The sequence below is a fragment of the Canis lupus genome, chromosome 8 (genome assembly GCF_003254725.2).
Source record: "Canis lupus dingo isolate Sandy chromosome 8, ASM325472v2, whole genome shotgun sequence".
Lineage (NCBI taxonomy): Eukaryota > Metazoa > Chordata > Mammalia > Carnivora > Canidae > Canis > Canis lupus.
In genome coordinates, this window is record NC_064250.1 from 71,072,175 (window position 1) to 71,086,082 (window position 13,908).

Below are 13,908 nucleotides of genomic sequence, written 5' to 3' on the forward strand. Positions count from 1 at the left end.
TTCAAAACTTATTACAAAGCAACAGTAACCAAGATAGTGTTGGTACTGACATAAGGATAGGCATAAATACCAATAGAACACAACTGAGAGCCCAGAAATTAAACCCATACATTAATCAACTGATTTTGACAAGGATGCAAGACTATTTAATGGGGGAAAGAACAGTCTCTTCAACTAATGGTACTGGGACAACAGGATATCCACATGCAAGAGAAAGAAAAAAGAGGATGTGGTTCCCCATCTCCTACTATACACAAAAACTGACTCAAGTGGATCAAAGTCCTACATGTAAGATCTGAAACTATAAAACCCTTAGAAGAAAACACCGATATAAATCTTTGTGACCTTGGACTTGGCAACAGATTCTTAAATATGACACCAAAATCAACAAAAGTTAAATTAAACTTCATCAAAATTAAAAACTTTTGTGCTTTGAAGTATCAAGAATATGAAATAAAAATCCACAGTATAGAAGAAAATATGCAAATATACTGTATAGTATATTTGATCTTGGGATCATAAGTTCAAGCCCCACATTGGGTGTGGAGTCTATTTAAAAAAAAATTAAACTAAAAAATAAATTTGCATATCATACATTTGGTAAAGGTTTAATATCCAGGATATATAAAGAACTCTTACAACTCAACAACAGAAAGACAACACAAATTTAAAATGGGCAAAAGAACAGACATTTCTCCAAAGAAGATATTCAAATGGTCAATAAACACAAGAAAGGATGCTTAACACTGTTAACTTTTAGAGAAAAGTAAATCAAAACTAAAATGAGACACCCACTAAGACTAGAATATGAGACAATAACAAGTGTTGGTGAGGATATGGAGAAATTGGAAGTCTTATATGCTGCTGGTGGAAATGTATACTGATACACCTGCTATGGAAAACCACCTAGCAGTTTCCCAAAATGCTAAGCATAAAGTTACTGAATGACCCAGCATTCTACTCCCGGGTATACAGCCAAGAGAAATGAAAACATATGTCCACTCAAAAACTGGTACATTAATGTTCACAGAAGCATTCTTCATAATAGCCGAAAGGTAGAAACAACCCAAATGTTCATCAACTGATGAACAATGTGGACTGTCTATGTAATGGAATGTTATTTGGAACTGAAAGGGATGAAATACAAGATATCCTTGAAAACATTATGCTAAATGAAAAAGACCCAGTCACAAAAGACCACATATTATAAGACTCCATGAAAGGTCCAAAATAGGCAAATACAAAATGAGGTGAGATCAGTGGTTGCTTAGAGGGAAAGCAGGGAGCTGGGGGGTGACAGCTAAAGGGTACAGGGTTTCTTTCAGAGGTGATGAAAATGTTTGTGATTCAATGGTACAGATGGTTGCATAACTCTATGAACATAGTAAAGCTACTGAATTGTAATTTGAACAGGTAAATTGTATGTGAATTATATCTCAATAACTGCGTTATCAAAAAAAGAAAAAAAAAGTAAATAAACCAGCTAGTAACTGCAAATGCCAGAGAAAGCTTTCTTTCCCACTAAAATGAACTTAAATCAGCTGTGCAATTTAAGTTTCTCTCACGTTGCTGATAGACATCAGCTTTTGTTCCAGTAATCCTCTTCACATATTATTTCACAAGGATTATCAAACTTCATAAACGCTTACCTTGCTTTTTAAAAAAATAATTATATATTTGTAGAAAGAAATATATCCAGGCTTATCACTTTGCTTACATAAAACCATAATACTGATGTTTTCATAAACATTTCTTGTCCTGATACAGTCTAATATAAACGCCATCCCTGACATCTTAATTAACTGGTGAAATTGGGAATAAAACACTCACAGTAACTTCCCAATTTGCTGCAAAACAATATATTCCACATATCCAAAAACCGGGTTTTATTGACATTTTCCCAGATTAATTTTAAAGGTACATCAGAAGGGTGACTTGTTAATCCACTTAAAAGACTTTTTGACAATCTGATCTCAAATACTTGCAGTTAAAAAACAAGCAAGTCCATCTGTGGCAGAGCTGCACAATCATTTTTAAAGGATTGCTGAATACCCATTTATTATGAAATCAACATCTTCTCAATAGTGAAGAATAAAAATGCTATTTCCGGGGTGTGTGTGGCTGGCTCAATGCACAGAGCATGTGACTCTTGATCTTGGGATCATGAGTTCAAGCCCCACACTGGGTGTGGAGTCTACTTTAAAAAAAAAAAAAAAATTAAACTAAAAAATAAATTTAAAATACTATTTCCAATTAGAAATAGTATATAAGTTAAAAAAATAAATTTAGGGATCCCTGGGTGGCGCAGCGGTTTGGCGCCTGCCTTTGGCCCAGGGCGCGATCCTGGAGACCTGGGATTGAATCCCACGTCGGGCTTCCGGTGCATGGAGCCTGCTTCTCCCTCTGCCTATGTCTCTGCCTCTCTCTCTCTCTCTCTCTCTCTCTCTCTCTGTGACTATCATAAATAAATAAAAATTAGAAAAAAATAAAATAAATTTAGCTCCTTGATTTTAATTTTTTTAAACAAAATGAGAGAAATTCTATGATTTCAGTTCAGTTCTGTCACATGAAAAAGGTAAAGTACAACAGAGCAACAGCCTTAAAATGTAATTTGGGTGTCATGGTAAGGGAGGTCTATTTACCTTTGGATTTAATTTATTTATTTGGTACCTGGGTGGCTCAGTTGGTTGAGCATCTCCCTTTGGCTCAGGTCATGATCTCAGGGTCCTGGGATCGAGCCCCCCCATCGGACTCCGTGGTGGTCTGTTTCTCCCTCTCCCTCTATACTCACTCATGCTCTCTCTCAAGAAAATAAATAATCTTTTTAAAAAAGTAATTGTTTTTTGTTTTTGGAAAATTATAAGTGGCAAGAACATTTCTTCTGCTGCTCTCAATTCTAAATTGGTGATACCTGGGGCTCCTGGGTGGCTCAGTGGTTGAGCGTCTGCCTTCGGCTCAAGGTGTGGTCCCACAGTTCCGGATCTGATAGAGTCTTGCATCGGGACTCTATCATGGAGGGAGGTTGCTTTCCCTGTGCCTATGTCTCTCTCTCTCTCTCTCTCTCTCTCTCTGTGTCTCTCAAGAATAAATAAAATCTTAAAAAAAAGAAAAGAGAAAAGAGAAAAGAGAAATGAGGAAAGAGGAAAGAGGAAAGAGGAAAGAGGAAAGAGGAAAGAGGAAAGAGGAAAGAGGAAAGGAAAGGAAAGGAAAGGAAAGGAAAGGAAAGGAAAGGAAAGGAAAGGAAAGGAAAGGAAAGGAAAGGAAAGAAAAAAAGAATCTGCCTTCAGCTCAGGCTCAGGTTATGATCTCGGGGGTCCTACTCAGCGGGGAGTCTGTTTCTCCCTCCACCCCTCTGCCCATCTTGTGACTCACAGGCACAAGTACGCTCCTCTCTCTGCCTCAAATAAATAGTTGGTGATACCTTCCTACATACTAAGAGCTTAAACAGAATCAGCTCCACATCAGTTCAAGAAAGATCAAAGCTTATGCACATGGTCCCTAGGTCACCAACACCCGACTGCAAACATGTCCACACTGTGGGTCTCCAGAGGTCCCTCCCTGCTTCATCCCTGTATCCACCCTAGAGTAGCCACTCCCCAGCCATCTGAAGAAGTACTTTCCAGGAACCCCTTGTCCTGTTTTCAGTGCACCCATCCTGTAATTCCCCTTTCTTCACATCCTTTGCCCCTCTTTCTCTCCTCCCTCCCACTGGGATGCAGTTTCTAGAGAAAAACTTGCCCTCCCTTATTCCCACATCTTCCTTCTACTTATGGGGGAAGCTTTCTAATAAATGAGTAAGCATAGGAATAGAAATGCCAATACATCCAAGTCAAAGAAAATAGAAACTATTCCCTCTGACTTCACATAGCGATGAAAACTAGGGTACCTTTCAGAACACCTGCCTTAGCTTTACACCATCTGGAAACCCTACTAAAATATGATAGCTTATGATTACCAAGGGACACAGCCTCAAGGATACCATGAATCCCAGGAGAACAGGGATTTTGTTCACCACTGCAGTGCCTAGTACTTTTCAAGTCCTTAAAAAATACTTGTTGAATGAGTATTCAACAGGAGATGACAGCAGCCTAGAAATGTTAGCATAATTGTGCACAGTGGGAAAAGACAATCGACAAGTGATGACTAATTTAGCAAAGCTAGAAAACCAAAAGTTAATGTGTGTGAGGTAGGGGTAAGGCGGCTTGGGAATGATCAGAAGTACAGAGATCTCAGAATCTCGGAGGGTCTAAATGGGGCTTCAAATCTATAAAAGCAGCAGCTACACCCTAGAAATTCTTCTGTCCCCACCCACCACCAACTTTCTACCTTATCCGACCTTCCTAAAAAGCCAGCATATCCCATGCTACTCCCCATTGCCCAGGCAGGACACCAGAAACCCCTCTCTGGGGAAACTGATAGCCCCAAAGAAAGAATTACTTTGCTCCTCAAATTGGCAAGTCCCCATCCTATTTCCTAATGGTGAGACTCAACACTCAAAAGTTTGTCCATGCACATGGGGAGTGTCCAATCAGCCCACTCACAATTATGGAGAGACAGCCAATAATCAGCAGGTACTTGGAGAAAAGCTTCTGATAACAAAGACCCAAGCAAGAAAGAGGAGAACAAGGACTCAGAAGAGCGATGACACAGGAAATAAAAGAAAATGTCTACATAACATAAATGTGTACACATAAATCAATTAAAAATAATCTCTTATAAAGTGCATTGCTGGTTTAAAAAAAAGGGGGGGGGAATCCCTGGGTGGCTCAGCAGTTTGGCGCCTGCCTTTGGCCCAGGGCACAATCCTGGAGTCCTGGGATCAAGTCCCACGTCAGGCTCCTGGCATGGAGCCTGCTTCTCCCTCCTCCTGTGTCTCTGCCTCTTTCTCTCTATGTCTATCATAAGTAAATAAACCTTAAAAAAAAAAAGAAAAAGTGCATTGCCAGGGTGCTTGGGTGGTTCAGTCGGCGGTGATCTTGGGGTCCTGAGATCGAGCCCCACATGGGGCTCCCTGCTCAGCAGAGAGTTTGCTTCTCCCTCTGCCCCTCCCCTCAGCTTGTGTGCACGTTCATTCTCTTTCAAATAAAATCTTTTTTTAAAAAAGTATATTGTCGGGATCCCTGGGTGGCGCAGCGGTTTGGCGCCTGCCTTTGGCCCAGGGCGCGATCCTGGAGACCCGGGATCGAGTCCCACGTCGGGCTCCCTGCGTGGAGCCTGCTTCTCCCTCTGCCTGTGTCTCTGCCTCTCTCTCTCTCTCTCTCTCTCTCTCTCTCTCTCTGTGTGACTATCATGAATAAATAAATAAAATCTTTAAAAAAAAAAGTATATTGTCTTCATGAAACCAATATGTTATAAAAATGAATGCTGAGAATAAAAACACCTAGTAATGAAAGATGTAACAGCAGAAATAATAATGCAATGTAAGGACCAGAAGACACAGTTGAGGACTTCTTCCAGAAAAGTCAGAAGAAGCAGATAAAGAATAAGAAAAAGTAGGAAAAGGAAATTAGCAGAACACTCCAGAAGGTCCAACATCTGAAGAATAGGAGATCAATAAGGCTACAATGGAGAAACCAGGGAAGAGATAAGAGACAATATGGAAAGGTTCCAGAGGGATGCCTGGGTGGCTCAGCGGTTGGGTGTCTGCCTTTTCTCAGGGCATGATCCCAGGGTCCTAGGATCGAGTCCCACATCGGGCTCCCTGCATGGAGCCTGCTTCTCCGTCTGCCTGTGTCTCTGCCTCTCTGTCTCTGTCTCTCATGAATAAATAAAAATCTTAAAAAAAAAAAAGTTCCAGAACTGAAGGACCCAGTGTCCCCAACAGAAAAACCTGCCAAAGAATGCTGGAGGTAGACAGAAGACCCTGAGAGTTCCCAGGGAAGACAAGTCACACAAAGTCTTGTCCGACTGCTCATTACCAACAATGGAAAGTGGACAGTAATGGAATAATGCTGTCAAACTTCTGAGGAAAAATTACTTCTAACCTATAATTCAGGACCCAGGCAGACTGTCACTCAAGATTTATCTCCAATGAACCCTTTTTCAGGAAGCCACTAGAAGATACACTACCAAAAGGAGAAAGACATGAAATCCAGAAAGGGGAATTCAACAGAGAAACACTAAAAAAATTCCCACAAGGAATGGAGAGATATTCTAGGAATACTGCTAAGCACTAGATCTAGAGCACAAATAGCTTCAATGGAAATAGGAAAACAAAAGGCTTCAAGGCGTGGAAGCTGACAAGCTGGGCAGTGTGTGTGGCAAGGCACATTACAGTGCTGACCTGTTCTAGCTACAACCCTGGAACTGTACTTAGCACTGTACGCTGGCATCCAAGCTAGAGGGAAGAAACATAACTCATTCTAATAAACACAGAAATAATTCCCTATCTCAATAAAGACAAGAACTAACTGCATCCTATGTGGCTTAAGATATTTACCTACTGATAACAGAAACACTACCAATATAAACAAAACTTATTATATAACCATATTTGGAAAAAGGGAGAGAGCGTACAGGTGCGCAGAGAAGATTCTATAACTTTCTATAACCTTCTCTTCCACAGGACGAAGTCAACAGATAAAGTCTAAAGCAGAAAAATCAGAAATCAGCAGTACTACATACTGCTTTATAGAAACATGGAATTCGAGTCAAGAAGTGCTAAAATAACCACAACATCCCAGATTCTTCCCTTCTTCCACGGTAATACAACACCTTCACCCTGCTGCCTGGAATGCAGCGGGGACAGCCACCATCAAGATGCTGGACTGAGCAGGAAAGGGCCCAGGTCCCTGAAGACTTCTTGGAATGAGCTGTTTACGAGCCCTGCCCTGCCCACATCCCAATTCCACGTGACAGAAATCACCCTGATTTTGGGTAAGTTGCTATTAGTTGGTTCTGTTACTGGCAGCTGAATGCGATCCTGAGACAGATGATTATCAAAAGAAACAGAGGGGTTAGATGTGGCTGCTTATGAAAGTTAAAACTCAGAGTTATCGGGATGCCTGTGTGGCTCAGCAGTTTAGCGCCTGCCTTCAGCTCCTGGAGTCCCGGGACTGAGTCCCTCGTCGGGCTCCCTGCATGGAGCCTGCTTCTCCCTCTGTCTCTCTCTCTCTCATTATGTGTCTCTCATGAATAAATAAATAAAATCTTTAAAAAAAGAAACTCAGTTATCAAGTAGATGCATTATTTTAATAAAGGTAAGATATTACTTGAGAAAAATCACAGGATATGGGAAGAAGTGTGGTTAATTTCAACTCCTAAAACTAAGATGACATGGGTCTTTTAGGTCAGTTTGACCTGATTTATTAAAGGCAATAGAATATAAAGTATTTGAAAGAGAGAGAGATAAAAAGAACAGCAGTGTTTAAGGGTGACTGGCAGAGGCATTTAAATCTTAAAGTGAGAAAAGCATTCATTCAGGTCTGCCAGCTTGAGAGCTTCAGCTAGGCCAGCGATGATGGGAATGGAAGGAAAAGGCTACAGTGAAACAGATATTTCAAAGCTAGCACCTGCCAGGTAGTCCCAGGCTGACCCCCTAAAAGGCTGCTGATTCCAAAATGATCAGGAAAATGTCCCGAGCCCAGTTTCCCCAAGGGAGAGCAGGGATGGGGTAGGAGGGCAGAGCACGTGGCCGCTCCAATTCCTAACAGTGGTCCAACCTATGCCTCTGTGATTGTGGAGGCTAGAGAAATCAATGCCACCCCAGTAACATTAGGAGGCACCTTCAAATTCCATTATGTCTCCAAAGTAGCTCTAATAAAAGGACAGAACAGGACTGACATACGATCCAATTCAAATTTCTCTCTAAATTTCTAATTCTTTCCCAAAGACAGCAAAACCCAAGGTTCTATTATATAACTGACCCTTTTTGCAAAGTTTTAATCTAAAACCAATTTTGTTGCCAGTTACCTACCAATGAAAATGACCAAAAACCTAATGTACAACACAGATAGTGTAAAGTATGACCTTTATTTCATAGTTAGTATCTATTTGTCTTTAAAAAATAGTTGCCTCTGGAGGCACCTGGGTTGGTTGAGCATCTGCCTTTGGCTCACTCAGGTCATGTTCCCAGGGTCCTGGGATCGAGCCCTGCGTCAGGCTCCCTGCTCAGCGGGGAGTCTGCTTCTCCCTCTCCCTTTGCTGCTCCCCCTGCTTGTGCTCTCTCACTCTCTCAAATAATAAAATCTTAAAATATATATATATAGTTGCCTCTGGTATATTTTTAAGTCCATATGCATGCAGGTAGTTCAGATTGTCAAAACACTTCTGATTTTAAATCTAAGGAAAGTGTTCTTTTCCTCTCATCTGTTTTCCTTAGTAAAAGAACATTTGTGTGAGCTTTTCACACAAATTTAAGGTAACCCTAATACACTGTCATTCTGGATCATTCTAAGAAGCTAAGAACCAAACTTAAACTTGGGACAGGGACTAAAAGGTGTTATCTTAATGGGGACCAGTTAGGGTGATGTGATTACAGGGTTTTCATGGGTTTTCTCAAGAACTCCTTTAAAATCTCCCTTAATTTTATCTCCTTTTTGATTAAAGAAAAATGGTAAAAAAAAAAAAAAAAAAAAAAAATCTCTTATTTGGTTCCTTCCAGAAAGATCCTCCTACTTTATTAGTCTCAAAAAAATACTTTTTGTCTCTTTACCAAGAAAAGCACTCAATAGTTTCACCGTACTTAATATAGTTTGGAATTAACAGTCCTGTTTGCTCATGTGTTTATCCAGCATCACAGACGTCAGCACAGACAGGAGATTTCTAAGGGCACAAGGCTCTGCAACAAGAGGCAGGGCAAAGGCAAGAGGAGGCACCTCTATCAATCCTGTCATATTTTGATTATTTTACCTCAGGCGCACATGAGTAGCGTGCCTGGAGAGTAATCTGCTGCACATCATAAACCTTCTCAAGTGGCTCACACAGTGGTATCTCATCTGAGGACAATTCACTCCAATTCCAACTCTAGTTATTTAAAATCGAGATTTAACACACTAAGTGTGTCACACACGAAGTGACTCTGATGTTCACTTCAAAACCCAATTGTCAATAGACGAGGTTTTAGGAGAGAAAAGGTAAGGCTGGCTTGTTAAGGTTTAGTGGTTTCAACCGTCCCATCACATGCCATGTAGTCATTATCACCATGCATTCTGAAGAGCTACTTACAAGTCTAAATTACATTAACTTAACTTTTATTATTCATTCCCCATATTACTCTCAAATTTAGGTGTTATTCAAAATACCTGTTGAAGGCATTCCCGTGTTACATAAACATTCTATCTGGAGGACCCATTAAGGACAAAATGTATCTTGAGATGTTAAACACCACCAGTTAAGCCCCAACATATTACATTGGGTAGATTCATCCCACTCATGCCTTGGGGCTGAGGATCTCCCTGCTAACCGCTACAGGAATTCACATGGATGAATGTGGTACTGCTGCATTCACAAGAAAAATCACAAAGGAGAAGAGTAAAGAGGGCTAGAGAGAATTAATTCCGTTCCTTATAGAAGTAGTACAGTGGCAAGGTAAAGGAAGGTGCCCTTGTCTGCAAATTGGGAAACCCACACTGGGGTCCACATCCCACAAGGCGAGCCTACACCAGCTGCAAGCTCTAAGCTTCCCACCTGGTCTGCAGGCCATGCAGGGGCCAGAGCACAGAGCCACTGTGGTCTACCCAATGCCAATAGGCTAGGACTTCAAACAACAGCTACATCCAACTTTAATACAAGCCATTATATTTAAGCCATGAAAAAAGATATTTAACACATGAGAAGTATTTTTATGTAACACAGAGATAGCAAATTCATCTCATTTACTTGTATTTGTTTCTATTGTAGAAATTTCAAAGTGCTTCATATGTTCTACTTCAAATAGGATCAAATTTGCATTAAAATACAGCTTAAGGAAACAGATGCAAAACAGGGTATTTTCAACTTTTAATTAAAGTCCAAGATCTCACAGAGGAAACTAATGAAACTATAAACATAACCAAGGGAAAATTAAAGACCTACAGTGAAGGCTATGATGACTCTTGTCCCATGAAACCACTGTGGCAATAAGGAATTAAGAGCCAGAAAGTCTTCTTTTAAAACTTAAAAATTTGGGGAGCTTGGGGAGCCTGGGAGGTCCAGTCAGTTAAGCATCTGACTCTTGATTTCAGCTCATGTCATGATCTCAGGGTCGTGAGATCGAGCCCCTGTTGGGGTCCACACTGGATGTGGAGCTTTGCTTGAGGTTCTCTCTCCCTCTCCACCCACACCCACCCTGCATACTCTCTCTAAAAAACTGAAGTTAAAATAAAACTTCAGAGAAAGACAAATACCATATGATTTAACTCATATGTGGAATTTAAGAACCAAAGTAGATGAACACAGGGGAAGGGAGGGACAAATAAGATGAAGGCAACAAAGAAGGAGGCAAACCATGAGAGTCTCAATCATAGGAAACAAACTGAGGGTTGCTGGAAGGGTAGGGAGTAGAGGGAAGGGGTAAGAGGGTGATGGGCATGAAGGTCATATGATGTGATGAGTACTGGGTATTATATGCAACTGCTGAATCACGAAATTCTACCTCTGAAAATAATTTTAAAATTAATTATCATGTTGTTATAATAAATTTTAAAAAGTAAAAAAAAAACTTAAAAACTTTATTACCTATACTTTCCAAATTGTCTCAAAGATTCCTCAGTAAGTCTCAAAATCTGAACCGAATAGGTTATATTTCTCCATCAAGCTTCAAGATTTCTACCTAATTGTCATTAGACACCTAGTGTCTAATGGAAAGTGGGGAGAAGTTGGCCCTCTGTAAGACAGAACTCCACATTTTGGAGGTTTCAAACACCATGCAGAGTGTGAATCCAAAATTCAGCAACCCCTAGGCTGATAGCTTGTATCTTCTTTTCCAGAGCAGAAGTAATTCCACATGGAAGTCAGGGCACCTGACAATGCTCCACAATTCCACTTGACAGACCACTCTTCACCTTCTGGTTGTAACATGTAGCCATTCTAAGTAATAATAAATAATGACTGTACACATATCTTCATTAGTAACACACCCCTTGCAGAGTTATAATGGTATACATTAAATACTACTTCATATTTTATTAGTAGTATTTAGAAGTAGCATTAATATTTCATTAAAATGCCACTTTAAATCTTGATCCATTTTTCTTCCCTGCAATTTAAGGTTTACATGTCTATGCATATTGAATTGTTAGGCCAATGTAATTCATCTGTGATAATTTTCAAAAAAACAGAATACAATTTCAAAAGTATTTCTAAATTATAGCACACAGCTTCTGTTTCAATTTGGAAAGGTCAAATCTCATACAATAAGAACTCCGCACATGCTGAGAAGAGCTGGCTCCAGTGAAGCCAGCCAGTTCACAGCGTGGCTGGTCCGGTCGGGTGGTTAAGGGGCTACATAAGAACCACCCATGTACAAGGTGTCCAGCTCTGACTTCACCCCAGAGGCCAGCCAGTTGGAGCACACCTCGCCACTCCAACAACCCTCCCTCCACTTCACCTTTCCATCACACTGCTATGCACGCACATAGCGTGCACCAAGTTGAACCTGATTGTGGAACTGTCTGGATTTCGACAGCAACTGCTAAGAAGAGGCAAATACAATATTCAGAAGGTTCAGATGCAACAAGCACCAAAGACCTCATTTTCAAAGCAACTATGAAAATGAGTTATTTGGCTGAAAATCACATCACTGATAAAAGATCCCAGAAAGTGAACACTCGTTTTACTGATATTGTTTATATATAGCCAAGAGCAGTGGTCTCCATTGAAATAAAGCATGATGGGGCTGTCCTGGGGCTCTGGGACTCCTTTCTACTGCGGTTCTCACAAAACATCATTTCGCTAAAAAGCAAAAACAAACCCTGTAAAGAATACCTCAACTTAAATTTTAATTAGTAAACAAATCCTCAAATTCCAGTTACCATTTTGGCAGAGTAAGAGGCCTCACTTCAGAATACATTTGTTTCTTCATTGTAAATATCACCTTTATCAGCCCCAAAGAGCAGAAATTACTGGTTCAAACTGCACAGTCCCAGCCCAATGACGCAAGTGACTCAAGGATAGGTTTGGCCTGAACAGAAGACTCCATGTGCCTACTAGGTCCTTACAGGTGAGCCTGAGGATCTTGACAGGATGCCCATGTTAGTTAGAGATGAAGCGAAAGGCTTTCACTTTGCACCTGTAGCGTCTTCGAGACTCTAAGGATCATAAAATGGCTTAATCAAACTTTTGTCCTAATAAAGCAAAATAGGTTGGCTGATCAATGATTACAGCGCTACGGATCCTTGGACAAACTAGGGAAGGCATGCAAAGATCAGATGAACGAAGTTTTTCAACGATTCCTGTATACTGTCAGTTCCAGCTGCCCCCAAACGTATTCCAAGTCTAGTGCGATTACAATGAAAAGAATCGATCTGCTCTTGCAAAATAAGGCTGTTAACCTGAAAACTCCCTTGGAGCTGCTACGGTAAAGGGTGTTCAAGCCCTGGACATTAACGGGATGGAGCAGGCTGTCACCTAGGAAGGGCCGATAGAACTGGGCTCCCCGGAAACGCACACGCAGATGGGGGGGCCCCACGGGGAGGTGGACACGCGGATGTAAAAATCGCACGCGGCTGCCTCCACCCGCCAGCAAGGCGTGTGCGGGGGCGTGGGGGGGGGGGGGCTCGACGCTGACTCTGGACCCCAGAGCCGGGGCGGGGGTGGGGGCGGATTTCCCGGGGAGTGCTGCAGGAAATGATATCCAGACTCGGAGGGTGGATCTAGGAAGCGGCCCGGGCGCTGGCCGGCGGCGGGGAGCGAGTGGGGGTGGGAACGGAGGATGTGGCTCCCAGGGGCAGGATGAGGGGGCGGGCCGGCCGAGCGCGGATGCGCCAGGGCCAAGGAGGAGGGCAGGGAGGGACCCCGAGCCTCCAAGGGACGAGGGCGCGAGGAGCGGCCCGGCGGGGCGCGGAGGGGCGGGGAGGGGCGGGGAGGGGAGGGGGCGGCGGTGTGGGGTGCCGGCGAGGCAGGAGGCGCGGAAGGCGGAGAGCGGGCCGGGGAGAGGGCCGAGGGCCGAGGGCGGAGGGCCGGGGGCCGGGGGGCAGGCGGGCCGCGCGCACTTACCCCACTCGAGGAACTCGGCCACATACTTGTCGCGCCGCAGGGCCGAGTGGCTGCACTCGGTGTACAGGCAGACGAGCACGTCGAGCAGCGTCTCCACGCTCAGGGCGCTCTCGTTGCGCCAGGGCCCGTCCAGGAGCAGCTGCTCCAGCTTCTTGAGCCGCACCTTGGCCGACATGGTGCCGCGCGGCCCGCTCCCAACGCGCCGGACTCTCGCCGCCCGCTCGGCCAGGCCGTCAGGGCGAGCCCTCGGGGGCCCGGCGGCCGCGAGCCCCAGCAGCTGCGGCGCCTCGTCGCCGCCCCGTCCGCGTCGTCGCGCCCCGGCCTAGGCCGACATCTTGGGCTCGGTCCCGGCGGCGCAGCGTCTGGGGCGCCGGGCCCCGCGGGTCCATGGGCCGGTCTCCTCCCCTCGGCGCCGCCGCCCGCCCCGCCCGGCGCAGCCCGCCCTCGCCTCGCCTCGCCTCGCCTCGCGCCGCCGCCCGCCGCGCGCCCTTCAGCCCCGCCCGCGGCCGCGCCCTCCCCGCCTTCACCGCCCGCCGCGGACCTGGAGCGGCGCGGAGCCGAGCGCAGCGCAAGCCCGGCCGGCGCCCGAGCCCCGACCCCAGCCCCGACCCGGCGGCCCAGCCCCGCGGCCCGCAGCCAACCAGGGCGCGGCCAGCGCGGGCGCAGCCAACCACGGCGGGGCCGGCCGCCGTCGCGCTGACCTCAGCGCGGCGCCCCGCCCCCTGCGCTCCCGGCTCCCGGCTCCCGGCTCCCGGCGGGACGGGACCTCGCCGC

The 13,908-nt window shown here is 44.4% G+C and overlaps 1 protein-coding gene across 3 annotated transcripts in view; it reads right to left on the minus strand.

Annotated features, from left to right (window-relative positions):
- CDC42BPB (CDC42 binding protein kinase beta) overlaps positions 1-13,446 on the minus strand; it is a 106,180-nt gene extending 92,734 nt beyond the window's left edge. For all 3 annotated transcript variants that reach the window (XR_004817822.2, XM_025443953.3, XM_025443952.3), the window contains exon 1: positions 13,135-13,446. Coding sequence is in view for 2 of the 3 variants with exons in the window: in XM_025443953.3 (XP_025299738.3) it covers positions 13,135-13,309 (175 nt within the window). In the remaining variant the exon portion in view is untranslated. The remainder of the gene's footprint in view (positions 1-13,134) is intronic.
- Positions 13,447-13,908: the final 462 nt, after the last annotated feature.